Source organism: Pagrus pagrus, assembly GCF_965226575.1.
Source record: "Pagrus pagrus genome assembly, chromosome: 15".
NCBI classification, from domain to species: domain Eukaryota; kingdom Metazoa; phylum Chordata; class Actinopteri; order Spariformes; family Sparidae; genus Pagrus; species Pagrus pagrus.
The window spans coordinates 20,377,493-20,403,120 of NC_140199.1; the positions used below are offsets into that span (position 1 = coordinate 20,377,493).

At 40.9% G+C, this 25,628-nt stretch overlaps 1 protein-coding gene across 18 annotated transcripts in view; it reads right to left on the reverse strand.

The window, feature by feature from the left end:
• The window catches only part of LOC311271084 (neurexin-1a), a 273,006-nt gene that overhangs the window by 127,515 nt on the left and 119,863 nt on the right, over positions 1–25,628 (reverse strand). For 16 of the 18 annotated variants that reach the window (XM_084376496.1, XM_084376495.1, XM_084376510.1 and 13 more), the window contains 7 exons: positions 23,137–23,340; positions 20,400–20,426; positions 13,662–13,784; positions 12,361–12,742; positions 10,731–10,921; positions 9,518–9,691; positions 5,473–5,592 (listed from right to left, as the gene is read on the reverse strand). In XM_084376496.1, the coding sequence (XP_084232622.1) occupies positions 5,473–5,592; positions 9,518–9,691; positions 10,731–10,921; positions 12,361–12,742; positions 13,662–13,784; positions 20,400–20,426; positions 23,137–23,340 (1,221 nt within the window). The remainder of the gene's footprint in view (positions 1–5,472; positions 5,593–9,517; positions 9,692–10,730; positions 10,922–12,360; positions 12,743–13,661; positions 13,785–20,399; positions 20,427–23,136; positions 23,341–25,628) is intronic. The other 2 variants (XM_084376499.1, XM_084376512.1) reach the window with 1 other exon arrangement.

A 25,628-nucleotide genomic window follows, 5' to 3' on the forward strand; every position in this document is an offset into this window, starting at 1 on the left:
TTTTTTTTCTTTAAAGTGATGTAGCAAACAAAAATTAAAAAAACCTCTCTACTGACAGCATGGACTGTTCATTTGATTGTACATTTGAAAAGCCTTCAGCTGCCTCACAGCAGATCAGTTAAACATTATATCAGACGTGCTATATTCCTTCTAAGCATGCGTGCACATTTAGGGGAATGGCTGCAAGCACAGAAGCACTTAAGTATGCTGCTCTCATATCTTGGGGCACAATGGCTGCTCAAAGCTAGGCCAAGCTTACAATTTGCACTGAAAACCCAAATATTCTCAGATCCTTAGATCCGCTGAGCTGCATTAAAAGAGGGACACATCCAGGGCAAAGAGGACATTACTTCCATGTGACAGCAGGCTGTTTACTCCAGTGCCTCATGTCCCCTTGGCCTCGCTACTCGACTGGGTGTCCCCTTGTATTGATCGAAACCAAACTAAGTGGTCTAATCCTCGCACGCCACCACAGAGGATCGGGACAAAACTGTCTGCTTTGCTTCCTGCATGTGTGTGTGTGTGTGCGCTCGTGTGTGATTTTATCAGCATGATAAATCTGGTGGATCGTCAAAACTGTAGTGACCTATTTAAAGAAATGAAACCAAAATCGAGGAACATGCCCTAAGATGATTGATTGTAGATTCTATATGCAGTTTTTAACTACAGGAATGTAGACAGTGAAGAATTGGACCTGATGCACTGCTTCTTACAACACTTAATTGTCAGTGAAATCCACCACTCAGGGGATTGATTGTTTTCATTCGCTTAACTTTCTCAGATTTCTTCGACTCAGAGTTTCTAGTCTTTTCTTAAATATCAAGTTGAAGTCTTGTCTTTGTGGACTGATGCAACAAACGTGTCAGTGTGTGGGTTCCTCTGTGTTACAAAGTAGCTGTCTTTAGATGACATGAAGAGGAGCGGCACGACAGACTCTTTTACTTTCTTCTGTATGTGCTTAAGAAATATCAAACCCACGTCTATTGCAGATCACATCGTAGATACCGAGCCCAGGGCCCTGATGGACTACTCGCAAAGGTACAAAGACACAAGAATGAGCATTGACTCAGACCCATTAGAAATCAAGTGAGAGGGGTGCGTCTTTGCCCCTTGGGCACAGACAATGGAGGCTAGACCCGCACACAACCTCCATTGTTGATACAATATTGACATGGCACTAATAGCTCTGGCTATAAGACGGGGCAGAGGAGCAACCAGGCGGGACGAAAATTGCGTGAAGGCTAGGCATACCCCATCGCTGTAGCCTCTCCACGACCCACTTTAGCTCAACAGCAAACACCATTCTGTTTGTCTCTGTACATTACGCTCACATGCTTGACCACTGCAGGCAAACTCCCTCAGGAGGTCTGGACTTGAGATAAAGTCCCCCATCACACACGTGCACACACACACATACAAACCAAGCTAAACCCCAGTGGACATTAGAGAGAAGACAAAATGCAATATGGCAATATTAACTCATACTCTAAGCTTAGAAGAAGGCACTGGTAATATTCTGCTTTTGGCTGATTACCAGTGTCGGCTTGCGCTCGCAGAACATCATTGATGACTTCACCACACACAGATAAACGCAGTCTGTGTCTGCTGCCTGAGTCACTGTGTTCCACATGTCATTTTATTCCTACTGGCATCAAAAACAGCTTGTAGTGACGAGACCAAATGCATGCTTAACACCATTCACAACCATCATAATTCATTTCACATGCGCAAGGATCTGAGAGAAATTCGATTCATCTTGGCCAGCATGGCTTGTATTTTCTTTTTTTTCCTCAGAGTTTCACCGACTGTAGGTATCCAGGGGGGATAATAGGTTCTATAAATACGACTCTAAGACACTGTGTCCACAGTTCATTGAAAAAAGCACTGGTGTGAAGTGTTTGAGAGATGATGAAGAGAAGATCTGAAGATTGTTTTTATAGCTATGTCATCATCTCGCCAATCATTCTGGAGTGAGAGAGGTGCAGAACTGCTCTGAAAAGTTGAAACACTTTTATCATAACACACTCACGGCACAGCCAAGAAACGTTGGACCTAACTTGAAACCCAGTGCAGAGAGTGTGCTGAAACTTGTTTGATTGTTGCAGAATGTTGATTAGAAGCAGCAGCACCTACAAAGCAATAGAATGCTCTAGAAACTGCTAAAACATGAGCAATGAAGATGCTCTCACTGAGGGTAAGCCACATCAGTCAACTTACTTCAGTGCCATTTCACTGATGCATGGAGAATGCAAGAAAACCATGCAAAGAGAAAGGAAACAAGAAAATGTGTTTCAAGAAGCACCGTGTGAAGCGACGTCCGCCATGTCGTCCAAATGTGCCAGGTCTAGGGCAGAGTATTTATACGTCATGGTGTTCAGCTGAAAGTCCTCCAGGAAGAATGCTTTTCTTGTATTTCCCCTGAATGGCTCCTCAGAGATTCTTTCTCACTCCGCAGAGCAGAAATAAAGGCTGTGTGATGGCCTGCAAGACGGTGGACCAGAAGGACTTCTGGCTCAAGCCAGGACTTAAGATTGAGGAAATATCAAATGAGAGACTTGTGATGTGCCCGCCGTAAGTTAGTGTGCATCCTCCATAGGACAAAACGGATTAAAAAAAGCAATGTGTGTTTGGCCACAAGTGGCAATGCAGTCATTTAAAGGACTTGCCACACGACTGTATGTTCAAGTTCCCAAATGCTTCTCTTTACTTCACTTGCTCAAAGAACGGCAACCCTCCGTATTTTGCACACCTCATCCTGCCTGCCTCCCACTTGACGTTGCTTTGGCCAATCACATAAGCTGACGATCAGACTTGCAGCATGAATGACTGAAACCACAGTGGATTGCACCATGGTGTGTCATGTGTATTCACTCTTTTTAAAATTCATTTAAAAATATATGAGCTAATATTTTTTTGTCAAATTTATCATCATCTCAGGTCATAATCACACAAAACAAACACTTTTTCCCAAGCGCCATCTGTCTATTATTGTTTTATTCCTTGGTGACAAATGTTTCCTCATAGATGAAACCGTGTTAACAAATTTTTTAAATTAATGTAATTGCAGGTCGCTGTCACCTACTGCAGTGGAGTGTTGTAATGATAAACAACAGAAGAAAGCAAAGCACAACAGTGATTTTGAGGCAACTACAACCACAAGTATCAATACACAGCATTCTGCTCAGAATGATTTACATTTTGAGTGTACATGAGCTGAACAATGACATGGTCTTGTACCATCAGCCATGATACGAGTTCCCTTATGATTTTTGACTGACAGCTGTACAATGCATCCTGGCTGTAAATGTTATGAGGCCAGGGGCTGTGAAATGGATATTTTCTCCTTTTGAGAAGGCAGGGTGCCAAGACAACCCGCTGGAGAAATACATGGAAATGCAGTGAGCTCCCCATGCAAGTTGCTTTCTCGGAGACCCATTGCGCTGTTGTAAATTGCCTGCATTTCAGCTTATGCAAATATATCTGGAAAAAAAGTGGTATTTTCCTCAGAGATGCTTCTCTCGTTCTTTTGCCGCTCCCCCCCCCCCTCTATCCCCATGACAATCCATCAGCACAGATAAAACCCAACCATCTCCAGCTTCATTCTTCCTACTCATTTTTTTTTTTTTGGCAGAGTGAGGGTGTCTTGCATCACTATTCTGAGGACTAGTTCAGTTCATACGTGGTGAAAGACATTTCTTGGAAAGTCTGTTTTTTTGGTAACGTATTGCATCCATTGGGTCTGCACATTGATCTGTCCTATTGTTTTGTCAGGTCAGCGGGAATAATAAGACAATCTGGAGCAACTCCACTCAGCAGGTAAAGCACTTTTGCTCGGCTATAATATATGCATACATGTCCTGTGAGCTGCTCTGCTCCCACAGCTCTAAATTAGCTCTATGGGCCTGCTTGGGATGAATATGTATGACAGGAAGACAAGAAAGAAAAAAAGTTCCAAACTGCATTTCTTCCCCTTTAACGCACGAGGAAGGTTCATGAGGAGTTCGCCATCAAAAATATCCCTCACTACCTCCAGCGCAGCCCCACTCCTGTGTTGATCCACACAAGGTCTGAGGAATATGAAAAGGGGGAGTAGGAACGAGCAAAGGAGGGCTTGGATCAGCACGAGCTCCACTCAAGCTCACATCTCATGGACAGAAGAATCCTTTTAGTGTTATCATAGGCAGCAGATATGTTCAGGCTACGAGGCTGCACAGGAATCTATTAACACTTTCTGTTGATAACAAAAGATGGGGTCTTATCAAGCTGGTAGAAGTGGCACAGAATGCATTAACATTTATGGTGCTCTCTCCTCTGCTTTTGTGTCATCTCCAGAGTGCCCACACTGTTCTTTTCTCCTTAATGCAGTTCAGCACTTTGCCCATTCACCCCTTACTGTGTGAACCGCTGCAGAAGAAAATAATGACCAAACAAAAATCCCTCGTGCATGTTTTGCATAAGAAAGTAGCCCATTTTCTAAAGGTGGAGCAGATATTACCCCAGTTCTCTCAAAAGCTAAACATTAATGAGCAGGCAGTACGTTAAACTAAATGCCAATTAAGCTGTCTTTAACAGAGATTAATATCACAGAACTTTAAATTGCATCATGTGGCTGAAAGTAGGTTTGAATGTCTATGGTGTGTAAGAGGCTGTAATTGGTATTTGTCAATGCAATACTCAACATCATGCATTCTGATAAATTGTAATAATTAATATGTGCATTTCTGGTTAGTGTCATTAATTTTTTTTGGCATATTTGACTTGCTGTTGATGTTTTATTAAACAGAACACAATGTTTGTTGCTCCCTCTAGTGGCGCATCTCTCAAACTTTAATGAGCCTTCACTGAACTGTCAGCCAGGCATCTCCAGTGTTAAAGTTCCTCCCCTGCAGAGCTGCAACAGCTCTCGACTCCCTCTGTGAAGATGATATTCAAAGCAGAGCTACTGAAATAAAAAGCTGTGTGGAGATTTCTCTCACTGGCCAAGTTAGAGCCTATGAGTCGCCAGTTACAGCACACGGTTTGGTGCCTTTATTTGGTGCGAACGGAAGGTTTACAAAGCAAGTATGTCATATTTTTGGCAAATGTCAGGCATTGTGAGGACACAATTATAGTACGCAGACAGGAAACAATGATGAGCTGGTTAAACTAAGTCGTGTGGAAGCGCAGGATAAAAATGGCCCTGCTGTTGATGCTAACACCCACCTTTAAATGTCTGACGCCAAGACTTTCCTGGATGCATTTAATTATCTTAACAGATGGAGTGAATTATGCATCTCTAATGCTGTGAGATGAGTAAGAGGCATGTCTTTTTTTTTTTTAAAGATTTAATGACCCATCATCTAATATTCTGGAAGGGCCATGCAAAGTTTACCAAAGTTATGTTTCACTACTCTTTAGACTGTAATGAGATAAAATAAATGAATAAAAACTCTTCAGACTTGGAGAGTAAAGAAACAGGAAGTGGAATCCTACCATCGTTACACAGCGGTCCTCCAAATGTCGTCATGCTGCAGTCACAGCTGAAGCCCTCCCACTGCTGAAGACACACACCCTGGTTGGCACATGAGTCCTCTTGGCACGTAGTGCTGGGGCCTGAATATGGAGATAAATAGCAACTTGGTGAGCCGACTTTTATAATAACAAGCAGCGCAGTGTGCAGATTGACTCTGCAGTGAAATTAAATGTCACACACAACATACAGACAATAGGCTTCTGCAAATGGAAGCAGACACAGAACAAACATTTATATGCTACCCAAAAAACTGTAGCAACTGTGTATTTAGTTATAATTTATATTCTTTCAACAAATGCTGCTACCACATTCCCTGAACACTCAATGACTTTAATTGTATTCATTAAACAGATACAACCAAAACCTCACAAGAAAAAAAAAAAAACAGCATGAAAAAAACATCTGAGGTACATGAAATAAGTCTATAGCAAGGTCTACACTTGGATTAAACTGTCAGTGATTTCCATATTTTATTTTATATTTATATCTAAGGATAGCAGAATACAGAATATTATGTGTGCGTTAGGTTATAGCACCCATTTAAAGTACATCTGGCTTTTGTAGCGTGTATTCAAACTCTTTTTTAGATTTAATGTAGCTTGATTATTGTAACATCACTGTGTAAAATGTGTCTACAGTATACAGTACACACAGTTTTTTAACTCTACATTCCTTCTCCAAACTGCCACAAGTCCATGACCATCTGTAAAGATTGTCGATCAGATTATAATCTATCTATGGTGCGTCTTGCACACCAGGGGGCTGGTTTCTTAAAGATAGACTTTGACTTTGGCTCAGATTAAGTTACTAGTCAGGCTCAGGGCCCAGGACAAGATAATCTCAAAAAAGATAAATAAAAATTCCCAAATCTAATATATTTTGTGAAACCAGCCTCTGTGTTAGACAGTGTTTGATTGCAATCTGAATCCACCATAAACACAAAACATTATTACCAGCTGTGAACAGGGTCATAAGACAGCGATATGCAGAACCTGAGTGATCCACGTCCTTTTTAAATAGCGATGTAGTCGTGCTTCCAGATGTGTTAAGAGTGAAAGTTTTTTATCTTCATGCTTGTGCATCTATCATTTACATCATTCCCCCAGCCTCATCAGTCAGTCAGTCGTGTCAGTCTGAGCCAATATGCGGTGAGTATAGCGCTGTATAGCCTGGCTGGCTGCTTAAGTGACGGTGATACTGAGTTAGTTCAGTTAATGGAGAAATGTTAGTGAAATGGGTTAGCATGGATGAATGCTGTCATCATCATCATATTGTTTTATTGGAGAATTATTTTGGTTTTTGACTATTTACTACTTTACTATTTACTATTTGGATGGTTAATTTAACATTATATAATCAGAATAATATCACAGACTGAATGCACATATGTTGCACTCCCCTTTACAGCCACGTTTACCCTCTTGAAACACATCCACCTTTAACAGTTTGGTCATTATTATGGCATTGAAAAAGTGTGTATTTATTTCAAAGTGTATTTATTTACTCTCAGAAGATGTTAAAAGAAGTTGTACAGCTATTGAATAAGGACATACATTACCGCCTCACTCTTACATATTATCTTTTTTTTCTGAACAAAGTGTAGCCACAAAAGCTGCTGCTCAGACTCAGAGTAACTATGGTAACTGCTTAATAGTTAAAGCTTTTGCTTTAAGCCCACTCAAGGCTGAAAAATGCAAAAAGTAAAATGGTGTACACAGTGTACCACAAGAAAAAAAACAAAAACAAACAAAAAAAAAACAGCACAGTTTAATTTATGATGGCAAATGTTTCTGAAATACATTTAATACATATCAATTTGCATGTAAGTACTTGGTATACTAATGATTCCACTGCTAATGAAATCTTTCATATTGTAATGGTCCTAATGAGTCACAAATCTTATGCAGTCTAATTTGATTTGACTTGACTCGGGAGTCAAGTAAACAACGAGACAACAGACGTGAAATTGCATACTTCTGAAATCTAGTTAATATCAGACATCATATTCTAAATGATTAATTAAGATGCAGAATCATCTATTTTTTGAGAGGAGTTCCCATTTCTGTAATGTTGTCTGAATTAAATGTAAGCCTTGAATTAGATCGTAATCGAATTACTTCATTTCAAATTTACATTCATTATAAATTAATTGACTATCATCAAGATGCATCTGACTTGCTTTCAGTACTGGACGCTGGTTCTATTCTTTTGCAGCACACTGCTTCTGGCCATTAACACTAACAAGGCTGAAGACTGCTGCTTGATGTAGTTTCTATAGACTGAACTGGAATATGGCATTGGTAAACATGGGACAACAATGATTATTTTCATGTAAAACATAAATATGACTGAAATTTGAGTTAAAACCTCTTTTTTTATATTAAATTCATGCAACATTGTTATTGTGACTATGAGCCATGCAAATGTACTCCTTACATCTACAGTATGTGGACACAAAATGAAAAAAACGACAACATAATCACAGCAAAAACCAAAGTTATGTCCAAAAAATAACCAAACGATATGCGAGAGTGAATCAAAAACGTGAGCCCCATAGACTTCGATACAAGATGATAATGATACTTGTATTCCTATGGGACTGAAGCCCATTTCATATGACAGGTGGGTGAATTCAAACAAGGCGTCATCTCGCTCAGGGGGATGTGGAAAGTGTGGAGGTAGAGACTGTGGAGAGGTGTTGGGGAGGGAGGGCATTGCAGACGCAAAAAGAAGGGAGGGAAATCAGACTCTGTATCAAACAGACAGAGCTATCTACCTTGCAAGTCAGCTTTCATCAATGCAACTTTTGTCAGCAAAATAATAGGAAAGGAAAAGGCAAAGTACACCAGCTGTTAGTAAAGCACCAAGACGTCAGAGATGGAGCAACAGAAACACAGTGTTGAAGCAGGGCCAGGATTTAGGGCGGAGGTCTGTCCAAGAAAGAGCCAGAGGGGAAAGACTGTATTGTAAAATGGAGGCCGGGTTAAAGCCGAACTGTAACAGCAACTACTCTCAAAATGCAATCAGCAGTGAGAAGTAAAAGCATGCAATTGTGAAGTCATTATGATTGGAAGTGCTTTGTCGCTTATGTTCAGTAAAATATAAAGTAATAGAAAGCTGAATACTTTCCCTCTCATATTGTGAAACTGTCCCTGCTGTAGTCAAATACTACCAGCGACCTTCGATACCTTCACTAACTGTGACATCATAGAAGCAGTTTGCGACTGAGAGGGACCATTGATGGTGTGTGGCACGAACAGCAGGTTTGACAGCCCCACACGTGGTGCTGAATTTGATTACATTCGTAATGTTGGAACATGAATAGATCAGAAGTTGCGTACTCAATAGAAAATGAGTGGATGAATTGTGAAATTAAACTAAGTGAGTGAAGTTGAAAAATAAATCAAATATTGTCTCTGGATGTGGTGCACACATTAGACTGGGCAAATGATATTCATGCATGCAACAAAGGCTTCATACATAATTCAAAAGGATTGCTTCTGGCAAACTCTCAGATCCAGCAAGCATGCACAGAGCAAAAACAGAATGGGGGATAAAATGGGAAATAACACTGGCAGGACAAATATGGCAGAGAGAATAATCAGATTATGGCTAAGTGAAACAGAAATGATTGCCTGTGGAGAGTGTCAGAGCTTGATGCATTCTAACAGAATACTAACACACTTTATGGATGTTAAATTATGTGCCACAGGTTGGCAGTGTGGGTGCCTGGATGGGTGTGCTTCACAGTGCTCGTGTGGGTCCTTGTCGGACATGCGTGAGCACTGCATGGTGTCGCAGTGGCCCTTTAGCATAGTTGTGTGTTAATGAGGAGAAGTCTGGGTAATTAAGAGAAGAAGGCTTTTAGGGTTTTATTAGTGAAATCAGATGTAAATCTATTCATATCAGACCAATACAATTAAAAAATTACCCTTGATTGGAACATTTAACAAAAAAAATAAATAATTAAAAGCAACATAAGGAGTTTCCTGCGAGACTACTCACCTTCACATCCCCTCTCTATCTGTCCAACACAGTCTATAGCGTCTGACATCAAGTCCGGGAGCCGCCCATTCAGATCCACTGATGCCAGACAACCTTGAAAGCCCTCCTTGGCGTGCACCAGTTTGGGCAGCTCCTTGTACATCTCCTTAGCCACCCCACCAATGTAAAGGTTGCCTGTGCAGAAAGGACAAACATAACAATACTGACCCCTAGTGGAAATAAAATGCAGTGCCAAGCTCATCATATCATGCTTTTTACAATGAAGGAAGAGGCATTTTAAGGTCAGAGCAAAAGCACAGCAGTGTTACTCGTCTCCAAAGACTATAGTATTATTCTGAATTGATCAGTTTTTTTTTTTTTAAAAAGGGAGAGTGTGCTGTAAGGTATCGCCAGTCTTGCTTAAAAAGCCTTTTCTAATTGTGTTGATGATATTTTATTACATTATGACACAATATCAATAGTTTTTCATGTCTAAACCAGAACTGTGTCATCTGTTTTTAAAAGGGGCACTTTGTAGTTCTGGGGAAGAAATGTAAACTCTGAATTTTAATATTAACGATATTAATGAGGTAAAACTACAAAGAAGAAATTTTTATTTTTACATAACTGAATAAACAAGCTGTTCTCAGAGGAAAATAAGGTCCCCAGAGCACTGTTTGAAGCTAGAAAGGTGGCAGGGTCCGCCACATATAAACAAAGTCAAACAGTATCAAACTGTGTTGTTATGTAGGGTCACTTTATATATATTATTGTTATCTAATTGTATTTATTCAGTCATGAAAATGAATGAAGAACTTTCCCTTCTGACAAAAATGCATTCCCCAAAACTACGTGATGCAGCTTTAAAGTAGAACACTAACAACACCAATATCCTTCCAGATAGAAACATTTTCAAAATCTTTGTAAGTGATCATTTTTCAAATAATTTCTATCAAAGGTTGGTCTGCTAAACACAAATTGTCTTTTCTCTGAACTTGCTGCTCCACATGCACAGCAGTGTTGGCTGCTGAACAGATGGGGGTTTAGTTTCTTGCTTAAGGGTACCTCTGTGGCGGTAATGTGTGAGGGCCAAGCATTGCTTTTTCCCTCCATCCCTGCAGGGTTTATCCTGCTGGTACAACCTTTCAGTTACTTCTCTCACCTCTAGGCCACTGCTGCTCCAATTTAACAAAATCTGAATAAAAAAAACCATAAATTCACTCGTCCTACGCACCCTTCAGGTCCAGGTTTTTGGCTCCCGTGGTCGTCTGCGTAGTGACCTTGGTATCAATCTTGACGGTGTGGAGGTTGTTGGTGTCCCTGGAGATTATGACATTGTGCCAGTGGTTGTCGTTCAGAGGCTTGTTTGAGTTGCCTTTGATCAAGTGGGCTCCATTTCCCAGATCGGACACATAGTGCAGGTAACTGGAACCAGATATTTAATGACATCAGTGGAGGCAACCATGGACAGGAGTGGAAGGACATGAAAGCATGGCATTATGAAAAAGACTTCAAACACAGCATTGTGGGTGTTTCCAGAAAACTGAAAAGTAGTGCCATAACGCTCTGAAAACTTGAGCGAGAGTGTGCTTGTGTGTGCTCGTGGGTGTGTGCCTGTGCGTTCAAATGTATAGATATGAGAGTATCACAAAGAGCAGCTGTCTAAGAAGGAGCTAAATAATTGGCAGGTTGCGGAGTTAACAAAAGGTTCTGGGCTGTGCTGAACAAATGGGTCTTAAATTCTTTGGTTTACAGGCAATTTATGACTTGCATGCTCATTTTAATTAAAATGTATGACTTTAATGTTTAGCACATTGAATACCACCTTAACTCCAGGCGTTAGTTAAAAGAAGGTCATTCTATAGCTGCAATTCAGCAATAAGAAACACACCCTTGTGTGGTTGATTCCCTTTTATGTTGGGTATTTGTTGTGCCTTCATGAAGATTAAAAAGAACAGTAATAGCCGACAGCTCTCTCGGTAAATATTCTGGCAGAGAGGCGATAAGAAAATAATTTGAATTCCCATAGTAATGACATACATAGCTGTCAAGAATAATACTCTGTTTGGAAACTGTCATATAGTATGCAGAGCTGCATTATTAAAATCATAATCCATTTATATGGAGATTCCTACACAAATAAACATTTCGCTACACTAGTATAAAACTAATTCAACTCAGTTTAAAGCGTTTTTCTTCATCTTTACACCTGGTGACAGGCACGTCTGCCCCAGAACCTCAGTAATTTTTGTGTAAGCAGAAGAGCTGTGTGGTTACTGTAACGAGAGCAGCAAACAACCTCATCTGAACAACAAAAACACAAGAGAGCCACCCACACCGCGTCAAACTTCATTTACAAATTCCCCCGAAAAACACATCAGTTTTGACAGCATACTGACAGCATTGTTGTTTTACAAGTTATCTCAAGGCATGAAAGCACAGACACCAAAGCCAGACTCCCACACCAAAAACGCTGTCAAATCTAGTGAAACAGGAACAAAATATATCTTTTACACTTTAAAGCAGCTCCTGAAACTTTAATTTTGCTTATTATGGCGGCCCCTGTGGACAAATGCAGTATCAGCACCACAGACTTCAGATCATGATGACTCTTTGAGACTCCTTAATTAATCCTCAACACTTTGCCTTAACTTTGTAAAACCAATACAATACAATAGTGTATTAAATTGATACTGTTTCATAAATATATAAAACTTCCTTGTAGAATGTTTAAGGTCTTAAAATTCCCAGTTTGAGCCCTTGAAAGTGTAACATAAGTGAATATGAGCAGATCTACTTTAAACAAACAAGTTTGTTCAATCATTGCAGCCATACTTGAGCTCTACAGGGAAGTATCCACCTACCCTTTGACCAGCTCCACCACAATGAAGTCATTTCCATCCCCGCTGTTAAACAGGATGAGGCCGTCAGAGGAGGTGGTTTTGAACTGAAAGAAAAGGTGCATGGAGTAGTAGGCCTGCAGAGTGGTGAGGGTCACGTAGCTGGAGCGCGACTTGAACGTGACGGGGTCGGCGATGATGTTCTTGAAGCCGATCATGGCGTTGAGCTCGCAGTAGTCGATGTCGCCGTTTTTACAGAGGTCTATGTAGGCCATGCCGTTGAAGGAGAGGCTCTGGAGGTGACCGATGAAGTTGGACGGCACCATGGACATGAAGCGTTTCTCGGTCACAATGCCCGTCTCAATGTTATGGAACTCCAGCTGGGTGTGGTCACCCGCCATTTGACCTTTGATTAGCAGAGGAGGGGGGAGGGAGGATGTTAATGGGGGTACACGGCCATCGCACAGCATTAAGTTTCAGTTTGGGCCCCTACAAGGGAAATAGTTTGGGCACCCCTGCTCTAAATAATGACAATAATACCATTTGAAATATTTATTAAAAAGATATCTAATATTAATTCCAGCAAAAAAAGAAAATAAAGTAGCACAACATAACAAATTATCAGACTTTTTAAAAACTTTTGTTTTTTTAAACTGTAAATTAGTCATGAAAACTTGTTTTTCTTGAGGTTGTAGATTAGACAATACTGTGTTGCGAGATTTTCCTTGCAGAAAAGAACAGATCAGTACAGTACAGACTGTAGGTCTTAGAATAACTCAGATTATTTTCACATTTTCTGCTGCTTAAGGCTCCACAGAAAGTCCATCTAAAAGTTTCGTTGTAAACTGAAAAGTAACATCAACTTAAATGTGTACTGTCCCCCCATAATGACAGAACCAGCACATTGTGTCTTATTATTGAATATTGCAGCCATCATTAGACACTTGCCATTCTGCTACAGGACATGTTTTAATGTGTCTGTTGTTTTAATCAGTAGCATTTTCCAGAAAAACATATTAAAGAAGACTCACTCCAGATGAGCAAATCATCTAACCTGCCACAGCACAGATGATACACCTGAAGTCTTGTCTTTAATTCTGGTACAGAGCTTGTGTCTTACCTTGAATCTGAGAGTATATATGTTCTATGTTTGTGTAGGGTGAAGGAGCTTACAAACTTTTATTTCATTTTCATTATGCAACCCTGTGTTGTACAATGACGAATAAGTCAACTTGAACCCTGAAAGCCCAACAAATGTTATGCAAAATTTCAGTTTACGAGGATAAAAATAAAATTCTGTCAGAGGAACAGAGGATGAGAAGTACCTTCCACGGGCGGCAGATCATCTACGGTCAGTTTCAAAGTCTTGCCCCTCCTGAACACACGTACAGTGTGCCACTCATTATCGTTCAGATTCTGACCCGCAAAAATAGTCTCTGGACCTTTGCCTGCAGGACAGTCCAAACAGCGGTTAACACACACGCATGCATACACACAGCATACATTACAGACAGGCTGAGAGATAGAGAGGGGGCAGAGCGAAAGGAGGACAGAGTGGATGAGTTAAGTAGTTTGACAGAGGCAGAAAACATTAAGGTAAACATAGTTAATGGTCCATAAAAACACATCATTCTGACTTGCATTTGCTGTACTGATCGCACCATTAGATAGGGCATCACATTTCTGAATTCTCTCTGAACACCATTTTCCTCAAACCAGAGGAGGAGGGAGGCGGTAATCAGGATGTCACATTAGTATTTACAACAACATTCAACACTAACTGTTTTGCTGTATCGTGTGTAAATAAACGCGGGATAATTAGATTTCAATTAAGACTTTTCATTACAGCTAGTCTCTCATCAATTGTGGGTTTTTTTTTCCATTCCTATCACGCCACTTGGTGGCAGCAAATAACCACCGAAATGCCACGACAGAGCGAGGCACTTTAACACCGAGCATCCCTCTCCATCTTGTTTACCTCCGACAGTGCAACCTAGTATTTGATTTCTCTCATGTCCACCAAATGAAATGAAATTGCTATATGGAAAGAAAGACTTGAATAAAGGGAGCAGTGTGCCCGGTGGTGAAAGGAACAGGCGAGCCACGGAAGTCCAGGAAGTACAGAGTGTGATTTTTCTTCTTCTTTTTTTTTTTTTTTCATCATTGCCCTTGAAAATAAATGGGTGTTTTGGAAAAAGCAGCAGAGGGCAGGTAGCTTATGTCATCAGCAACACTATAGAAACAACACAAATTATATTATTAAGTGTGATGCATTCATTGCATCCATAAGTAATACTAAATGACCACTCAGCTGAGCATAATTTAACTATAAATACTTTGCTGATACATCTCTGATTCATTCCTGCTCTGAATCCTGGAACATGCATTTTAATATTTCCTAAAAGTGTGTCAGTGCTTGCAGTCAGTAATAGAGATGTCACAGAGAATCACAGTGCCAAAAGCCTCAAAGAGCGATAATCAAATTTAGAATCACAGATAAATCAGAGCAACTGCGAAAAAATCTCTTTGATCTCATGAGCACAGAGAAAAACATATCTCTCTGAGATACTCTCCTGAACGTAGATATTCCTACATGGGTCCAATTGGGGCAACGCATTATTTTTTCATGCAGCCTCGGTCTTAGAGCATCTTTGAATTGCTACACAGCTCTGATGTTCCCCTGCTGGGCACACATAACCAAACAGGCCAATGAGGATGTGCCACTGTGACGGTATTAAAATCCCCTGGCTCCGGATACCTCGCCCACTATGGGGAGCATTTCAGATGGGTGCCAGGTTCATTCCCCCTGCACCCATTTGTGGCTATTTATTTTGTCCTTTTATGCAATCTTCAAAGCCACGATGCAATGTGTATGCAAATCTGAGGGTGCCAAAGTACTGGGACACACTCAATCTCAGAGGCATAGTTCTGCTTTGTAAGCACTAAACACCGGGGCAGGATTGAAACCAGACGACTGGCGAGGGATTAAGGAGGAGAGATATGAAATAATGGGATGGAGTTGGACTTGAAAGCATGCTTGATCTTTGCCTTCCATCATCCTGTCCTTGTTGCTCTCCAAGGAGGAAAGAAAGGGAAGGGGAAAAGAGGTCAATCGTATTAAGGAGCACATTTCTGCACGCCATCCACTACTGTTGGGCTGGCGTTCTTGCTTGTATTGCAGTCTGTGGTCCAAACAGCCAGCTGCTGGCCAGACATTAAGGGCCTTTAGTCCAACTGTCTGCCACGTCAAGCCCTCTCCAGTGCCCTCACTGATGGTGATCTATCTGGAGTGATGGATCTCCAGTGATCTCTCCTTGCCTCATTGACTTCGGGCCCAAGGGAACAGTGGCGAAGTGTGGCACAGGGCAGCATGAGAAGATGTGATTATCCAGTCAATCAGCTCTGGCCGGCTGGATGACAGGCCAGATACTGGTGCTGCCTGCCCGGACACTGTGACTCACCCAGGTGGAGGCAAGAAGGACTCGCTGACCAAGCAGCAGGCCACTACTGCTGGATTACCATCAACACAGACACCAAGAGCAAGCACACATGGTGGGGGAAGCTTAGCAGGCTGCACATGTCCATGTCCAATCAATGCCTCGCTAACGGAAAAGCCTTTGTGAAAATGTTTGAACAAGCAGAGGTTAAATAGTGTTAAAACAATAAATGACGACAATCAATACTAATCTGTGGTGGCCATTTGCATTCACGCTCATTTGCCTTACAAACAGAAACTGCTCCGTACTGAAGATGCTGTTTCGAACACGACTCAGTGTGAATGTAGTATAACTTCGGGGGACGTAAATGTTTAAACCCAACTTTTAATTTAAGTAGTTAACGTTTGTTACAAGGACCACTGAGCCAATGAGTTAGCCTCTTTATGAAACTAATTCAGTGTAACCATAAAGTACGTCCTCATAATTGCTCTTTAACTGCCCCTTCACCGTTCTTTTCCCTCACTGGATACTACAGTAGAAACATACAGAAACATAATACGGTTTTAATATAATTTGTGGTATTGTAATTTTATTGTTGCTGAAGGGAACGTAGTCTTACTTTCTTAGAGCAGAGAGCGCAAACAGGAGTTTTTGATGCTTTGCAATATTTTTATCTTATTTTTCAGCCTTCCCTAGTTAGATTTGTTATATAAAAATAGCTTCATCAAAAAGATGACTATAATCTTTTAGGAAAAAGGCTATTGGAGGATCCAAAGAAAATATTTATAACTCTGTGGAGCTTTTCTTCAAAGTAAAACATAAATCTCAGCACTCTTTCACAAACCAATAACTTCCATATAGTCCCTTACAAGTTCATGGATTATGCAGTCATGAAGGGATCCTTTATTTATCTTCTGGTTGACTCATCTACACTATTATTGTTCAGATACAGATAGAATCAAGCAGTCCTCTATTGCCAAACATAAGGAAAGCCTCTCTACTATTCCTAGCATAACAGCAAGCACCATTAAAGTTGTATTTCTAGAATGTGACCAGAATTCAAAGGTAGCTTCAAAAACATAGGGGGCAGGAGTTTGCTGGGACCTCAGTTCACAGGGGGAGCCACCATGCGCGACGGGGCCCAGCTCAACTGGATTTGGCTGCCTGATGTGAGAGTGAACACGGCCGGACACTAAAGTGGGACTGAACCCTCTGAGACCGGGGTCAGTTTGAAGACAGGGACAGGTTATAGTATGGAGGTGATTTACAGTGGCTCCTATCAGGACTATGACTTCAGGGATAACAAGACATGGCAGCCAGGGACAGGGGAGGCGTGCAGCAGGGAACAGACAGAGAGCTATAGGACTATCGCCTCCTGCCTGAACAAAGTGATATTGCACGGCTAGCTGGTTAACATGCTAACTTCAGTAGACATATCCGCAAAACAATAAATACCTTTTGACATGTGTTTTAAATCTAATAAATTATCCTTTAAACTTGATTATACCAAACGATTTGGAAATACTTGGTCATGAGCAGTGGCGTCCCTAAAGGGGGACCAGGGAGACACTTGTTGGCAACCCCACTGCACCACCACTCACAAGCTACTCATCATTTTCAGTAAGTCAATATTGAAAAAAGGATGACAATAAGAGCAAGTATGGTAGGGCCCACCAAGATTTTCAGTGCCCCCCTTCTGGCCCCTATATATGACAAGCACATATCTCACCCCCTGTGCATCCTCCTGTTAAGTCATGCGCTCATTTATCATTTCTAACGTGCAAACAGGTGTAATACCCATGTAAAAGAATCTCCTGCAGCTCCTTCACACTAAATAATGAAAGATTGAGGAAAAGATCAATTATGAGAGAAAAAGAGCCTTGGGATGTTTCGCAAGAAGGTCATGGAGAGAATAATCACATAAAGTTGCCCTCATCAACGCATCCTGACTACACTGTAAATTGTCATTATCCTGCAGTTCAAGTTAATGAATAACAGAAGACCAGAATGGCAGATAGACAAAAAAGCCAATCTGTCACTAGATATTTTTAGTTCATATTTTTAGTTTGTTGTCACTCAGTGCCCGTTAACAGTGTTTAAGTCGAAGTGGCAGTGTTTTCTTCAGACAGCTCTGGGCAGCCCCAGGGAGCCTGGGTCCCTAATTGACAGTGATGTGTTCTTTGAGTCGGTGCTGAAATTCTTCATCCACCAAGCTGACCGGAGCTGCAGCGCCTGACAAGACACATTAATTAACACGGGGTGGGGGGGGAAGAGGACAAAAATAACACGGAGCAAAATAACAACCTAGAAAAAAAAAAAATTAAACGCTAACTCCTCATGAGTGGAAATAAGCGCAGGCTTAATACAGTTCTTTCCAAGAACTTAAATTAAACATTTTCTTATGACACAATTAGGTCTGAATCCATTAAAGAAAGAGCTGCTGTTTGCTGCTTTCATCGCTGTTTTATCTAAACATTAGCTTTCCCTTTGGCATCATACAGACAGAATTGAAATATTTTCTCTTTGAACTGTTGCTTTGTTGTGTTTGAAAAACATCAACATTATATTTCTTTATATCTACCAAAACATAAATGAATTCTGGAGAAGTGACAATATGACACAGTGTTATTTAAGACTGATATTTTATGGAGAAAATGAGACTACATTATCAAAATCACACTGTGCACAAACGAATTCATACCAACATAACATTTTGCATAAAATTACTTAAATGCAAAAACAGACCAGTGCTGTATGGTAATTTTTCATTTTGCATTCTTCCCACAGCCTGTGTGAAATCATCCAGCCTGTTAACATACACTGCTTTACACTACACTGTATGATGCGAGGGACTAAAGGGACTAACCTTTTGTACTTCTACATCTTAAAGGCCCACTATGTAGTTTTTGGAGAATAAATTCAAAATCAGAATTTTTGTATTGACAATATTGATGAGGTCATAATATAAACTCCCTTTCCATAACTGAATAAACAAGCTGAAAACAAGGTCCCCAGAACACTTTCAGGAGCTAAAAAGGTGGCAGGGTCCACGAAAGGTCAGTTTGTTTATTCAGTTTATCGAGACATGGGAACAGAGAGAGTTTGTTTATTTAGTTTGCTTAGGCATCACTCAAAGATCTTTCTCGTCTGATTAAAATGTCACCTTTAAAGATTGTGAAATTTAGATTTATTCCTCCAGTTCTACATTCATCCTGCCTCCATCTGTTCCAGCTAAATGATGCATACAACTTAATGGAATTAGAAAATATGAACAGAAAAAAATGAATAACTAAATTTAGAAATACATTAATGAGTGAAATAAATGGCAAATATTAGTACAACAACCACTGGTACACAGATAACGCCTTCACACCATCCTTATAAACCAAGAATGACCTTTTAAAGCATTGGAAGGGGGAATTAGAGCTTAGAGCCTTTTTTATTTGCATGCACAAACAAGGGATGCAATCCAAGATGCATGAACAATGCTATTTAGCATTTAGAAAGGTGTTAAGAAGGGCTGGCACACAGAGGCATGTCTAGAGGTCACATCGTGTGATTCTGTGTGGAGGCGTTTGTTGTGTAAGTCTCCGCTCCTCATCAGGCAATGACCTTCAAATACTGTAACACTTCACACACAAAGCGTTCCCAACACTCGCACTGTTTTCAGAGAGGACGGCGTGTCCTGATATACAGTGCACAACACTCTATTACCGAGCTTAAACTGTCTAATTTCTGTTGGTATTTACTGATACCGAGAGTGTGTCTGTCACTTCAGAATCATTAAACAGGAAGAAGGCTCACGTATTACGACTCCAGCGAGGTAATTATTAATTCATCACTGTTCCTGAATAATAAATGTCAGGGATATTTACCTCCCAAAATATTGCAATGTAACCTCTGTGTTGAGACACACACACACGCATATATCCAGCGTGAATCCCACAACAAGATCTATCCTCTCTCCCTCCCTCTTTATCCCTTTCTTTCTGCTCTGCGAGGCAGGTTAATGAGAATAATAAAATCACACTCTGTATTTCCTCCGCGCCTTGAATGGCCTCATCAATTTACAACCGGCGTGAAATACTGAAGTAGAAAGGAAACAAAAAGGGGGAAAAAAGAAAAATGCGAGGAGGGTGGGGGGAGAGAAAGGGAAATCATGCATGTCTAAAATACCTGCGCTTCCAAAAGCATGCGTTTTATATCAGCCTGAATTCATGAGTGAAAAGGTTCGTTAATTAGAGACAACTCAGTGTGCAGAATCACAGCTGACTGCCATATTTGGGTTCGTCATTAATTCAAGCCTCCCTCCCCACTGCTCATTATTCTCCTGGACAGCTGATGCACGCAGCACCACCAAGTACTTAGCGTGTACCCGTAGCTCTTGGACTTGGGATGATATAACGTCAAATGCAAGCTGCAAGTCAGATGTATTAAATATTATATCAGTGTACTGACTGATTCTCAGTGCCACGTTTGGGGTATTTTAATGTCAGGATCATATAATGGCTTCAGAGAAGAAATTAAACATTAAAGTAAACATACATAACAACACTTCAATGTCCAGACAGTAAGAGTTAGAGAGTTAGAGTAGAAGAAGAAGAAGAAAGGTGAACAGTAACTTACTGGTGGTACAGTTAATCCTGATACAATCTAGATGGGGAAGAATAGATGAGAGATAAATTCATCTTTCAACGTTACAGCTGCAGACATCATTAAAGCATACAGTCCACCCCTCTGGGGACGCACACACGGACACTGTCCGTCCTCTGATGCTCTCACCCATGGCCCCCGGAGCTGCAGCGAGCTGGTAAAAAGCACTGCAGTATAGTCGTGCCAAGAGGAGCACGGCATGGTTTACAGGAATACATGTGGAGCAGGAAATCAAGAGAGCTGAGGTTTAGTTTCATGTTTTATCTTTGTTTTGTCCATGTAGCCAATCAACTTATTTGATACATATTGCATCTGGAGGATTAGTGTTTATTTTTATGAAATGATTTGTACAGTATGAGAGCATCAGATTTCGGTCAGGGTCAGACAGGGCCAGTTGGAAGCTATTTTGATTTTCTCCATCCGTCATCATCTCAATCTGTCAAACTATCTGTGTATCTATCCACCCGTCAAGATTGAAACTCAACATAACAGTAAATGAATGGGTACTTCTACAATTATTATGGTGCTGTAAGTAGGACTAGCAGTGGTGGGAAAATAACAAGTATAAGCCAGGGAGGACAGTGTGTTTTTCTCCAAGTACTGTACTAAACACATACTGCTATATCTTATGCTAGTTTATACCTCACAACATTATGGTCATCTACATCTACATAAATCTGACAGCTATAGTTATACTTGGGGTTGATGCAGTGTTACAGTATCGATTTTAAAACCTAACAAGATATAGAGTTCATATAATAAGCAATACAATGCTGTGAACATGTGAATGCATTACTGATATATAAGTCTATTATAAAATAACACTCAAGTAGGGGCCATTCTGCATAATGACTGCTTTGCCATTTATATTGACTTTGCTGATAATACTAATGTACTCTTACTTGAGTCAAATCGTGAAAAAAAAAACACCGATTCCAATAATCCCAAAAAATCTAAATATCGGATCAGATAATTGGCGAGGCCGACGATCGACTGACCGACAGCATACAGTATATGCATACATGTAAATATATGCATAATTTACTTTTACTTCAGTTCATTCAGTATCAGATACTTTAAGACTTTCACTCAATTACTATTTGTCTGAGTGACTTTCACTTTTACCAAAATAATATCTTAACAAGACATGACAAGTTATATCTTTTATATATTAATCTTATCTCTGCTTTGTTTATTAGCCCTCATGGTTGAAAAAGACACATTTCATACAGAAATGTACAGGAGGAAAAGAACGTTTGCCCCTTTTTTAATCTTACAATCTTATAAAAAAGAGTATTTTGTGTTTAGCAACAGACGTAACTAATGAATGAGCTAATAATTCCAAAAAACAGTGGCATTGCTTGCTAAGTATAACATCTGAATACTTCGCCTACCAGTCAAGAATAGTAAAAGCAGCTCTTTCCTTTTAGTAACAACTAATGATTCTCTTGATCCTACCACAACTCTGCTTCTCATTGCCATCAAACAATGACAAAACTAATCTTCTACCATGCAGCAAAGCCATGTAGACTGCCACTATTTCTATGTCATTTTTTTTACCTCCCTGCCTCCTCAGGCTGAGCTCGTGCCGTGCTCTGAGAAAGGTGACCCAGATCGAACTCCCCTCCCCTCACTTCCCATTTGGCCCTGCCTGTCGTGTGTCGTCAACCACAGCAGAAAAGTGGTCGCAAACAGCCAGAGACCGACACTAGCCTACCCTCACAGGGAATGCTCTGCTTTTTTTTTGACGGAAGGACGAGGGAAGACAGGCTTCAAGGGCTGACGCTGGGGACACACTCAAAAAACACTAAAATGTGTCAAAGATAATCCAAAAGAAAACAAAACACTGTGACCTGTTGTTTCCATCTGAGGGCATCTTTTTGTGCTTGTAATGATCGGACTTGTCAGCCCTGTCGGTGTGTGGCGCTGTCGTGTCTTCTGTGCCGGGACACGTGCTTCCTCGTGGTTGACAGCAGTCTACTTTGTATGCGTCACTAAACGGCTCCGCTTAAGGAGCCCATTTCTGTTTAGCCAGTGGAAAGGAGAAATAGATGGCTATCATTTGTGCGGCGTTGCTCTGTGTGGGAGATATCAAACTTTTTTCACAGGCATCATTGCATTCTTTCCGGAGCAAATGATCACACATACACACACTCGCACAGACTCTTTCATTTTGTCCTGAATCTTCTTTTTTCTTTTTTTTGCTGCAGGCTTTTCCTCTCCTCATTTAAGACACAGCTGCTGATGTAAGTGCAATCATGCATTCCTTCATATATGAACAAAAGATTAAAAAAATGTGTGGGCACTGGCTACAGCTCACAATTAAGAGCTGCATCATATTACTATCACTATATGCTCTATTAGTATTCTACTATCTAGTATTCATCTTTAGAGGAATCATCAGCATCCTCATGGATGTATCTGAAACATCTCTAGGGAAGAGTGTGAGCTTTAAGGGCAATTCTCTTTGGAGTAATACACACGTATGGATGATTTGAGGTTAGTTGATGGAGTGGGCAGCGAGCATTCCCTGCTGGGCAACGGCAGCCGTGCGCTCAACTGGCAGTGAGCGGAGAGCCGCAGACTCTTGCCATTGAAAGTCTTTTACACCTTCTCCTTCTATTCAAAATATGTATATGTGTGTGAGAGAGAGAGACTGAGTGTGAGACAGTGGACTGCCGCTGCAGTCGGTGTATGTCCGAGGCGTTACCTAAATTGACAGTGAGGCGGACGCGGCCGCTCTCCAGCTCTAGACGCAGGGTGTCAGCTGAGTCCCGGGATGTGGTGGCTATTAGGATGCCATAGGCTCGCTGGGAGCGGAAGCGCAGGGACACATCCTCGGCTTCTGTGTGCATCACCACTGGCAGCTGGACCTTCATAAACTTGCTGCCGTCATAGCTGAGGATGGTCGCCTCTGCAGAGAGAAAAAAAAACCAAAGATGTCTTTTTTGTAGATATAAGTGAGTGTTGTGACATGAAGGAAATACATTACGTTGGAAGATATTAAATACAAAAAAATGCATTTGGAGGTCACCAAACACACAGTGAGAAAGCCTATTATAGGTCTGTTAGACAAATGCATTCGGATGCTGCTACTGCAACACTATCTTCTCAGCGTGCCTCCACTGACTTGTCATCCAGCATCCAGCCCATTCATGAGGGGATGATTAAACCATAGAGTTGACAAACACTGGGACAACTACAGTCTTCCAGCAGAGTCTCAGACATGTGCTCTGCAGGATTGTTAGGGAGGGCTACTGCGTCTCACCGACACCTTGAGTCACTCTGACTGCACATGAATCCCCACAATCAAGCTGCTAGAAGCACAAATACAATACAAAATCAATGGGTCAATTCAAAACTCACAGAGTAAGTGACTCCTAAACGTCTTGTACACAGATATGTCATCCGGGAGCAGTGTGTGGAGACTTGTCACAAGTGTAGCATCATATTACACTGTGTACTACAGCTGACAGCTTCCCAAACTCCCTGCAAAGTCTGCCTGAGTTCTATCTTACTCCGTGCCAATTTAGGTGGTGGTCACCATCAGTGGAAACACAGTATCAGTGGAGTATTGAGGCAGTTACATGCAAAGACAGTAGTGAAAAAAACACATTATAAGAAAGAAGAAAGAAATTACAGAAAAGGAGGTGAAGGTAAACAGTGTTATTGGTCTTACTAGAGAACAAGTGGCAGTCTTGCATCGACGATGTCTTATATCTGCAATATGATAGTGATAAACTACGAATGGAAAAATTGATATTGACCGAGGGAAAAAAAAACAAAAAAAAAACACAAGCGGCGACAGAATCGTAATTGTCTGTGGACCTTGAATATTGAGCTTCTGCTCAGGGTGACTGCATTTACTCAAAGCATTAGGCAGCCGCCTGGAGAAATGCTGGGGAGATTGTTTAACGCTGGCAGGAGGTTGTAACAGCATTTCCGGTAGTGTAACTAAACCATAACCCAATAACAAAGCCATTACTGCAGCTGCAGCTCTGAGACAGATAGAAGCCGAGTTGGAGGGACGGGGAGATGGAGAGCGGCGGGGGCGATAGGGTACCAATGTACACACCACCACCTCATCACCACTTCCTCGTCACACAGAGCCAATGTCACATCCATCCCCTGGGATGACTCCGTCACATTCCTCACCCAAATCCAATTTCTCCACGCCCTCCTGGGGTATGCTGCAGATGACAGGGGCGTGTGACAAATGAGTTCTCACTGCTAAACTGTCTGCTTCCTGCCAGGGAGCCAAAGCAAAGAGCTGCATTTAGAAATTGTTAGCAGATGCAAGGAAAAATGGCGCTACTGTTTAGGCTCTGCTAATAGTTGAAAAGTGTTTGTCACTGAAAAATCAGCTCGCAATTAGACGCAGTGAGAACATTTAGCATTGTAGCATTTGCTTACACTGTATATAAACAATCAGCAAGGGTTGTTCAGGTGTATGTTTAGCAGGGAAGATTGGATGTGAAAACACCACAGAGCAAAAAAAATGAGTGACAGATCTGAGTGCTGCGCTGTAAAGAATTCCTGCTCCAGCATGAATCAAACCCCTTTTAAATGGCCTCAGTCTGAAATAGGATCCAAAAGGTGGAACAAAACACAAGAAGAGAAAATGAACTCATCCTAAAGATAACTCCACCAACCACTTTACACATTTAAGTTCAGTTTGTTTATTCAGTCATGAAAATAAAGAGATTGTTTATTTAGTTTAGGCATGAAAAAATCCATCAATGAAGAACTTTTTCTTCTGATTAAAATCTCTTCCCCAAAACTACACTGTGCACCTTTAAAATGTTTAAAGTTGCATTGTGGGAAATGTAGGCGCCTGGTTTTGAAAAGCAGTCCAGTGGTCTGGCATTGCACTGCTACAGTATAACACTGTTGGACTCATTATAGACATTTTAAAAACACATGTTAACACATTACCCACAATGCAATTCAGCCACTGAGTGCATTCACCAGAGGAATTTAGCAGATTGTTTCCAGTTTCTTCTGGAGCCACAAAAGGCTTTATACTACTTTTTAACATATACAGCCGTGCTCCCCAAGATCTGTAAACAGATATAATTTGTAAAATTGGGTCTAGTCAACCAACTGCTATTATCATACAAAAAACAGATGGCTATGAAGAATCATGGCCAGAAGAAAAATAATTGATGTGATGCAACATCTCGTTTTATTCATGTGAATAAT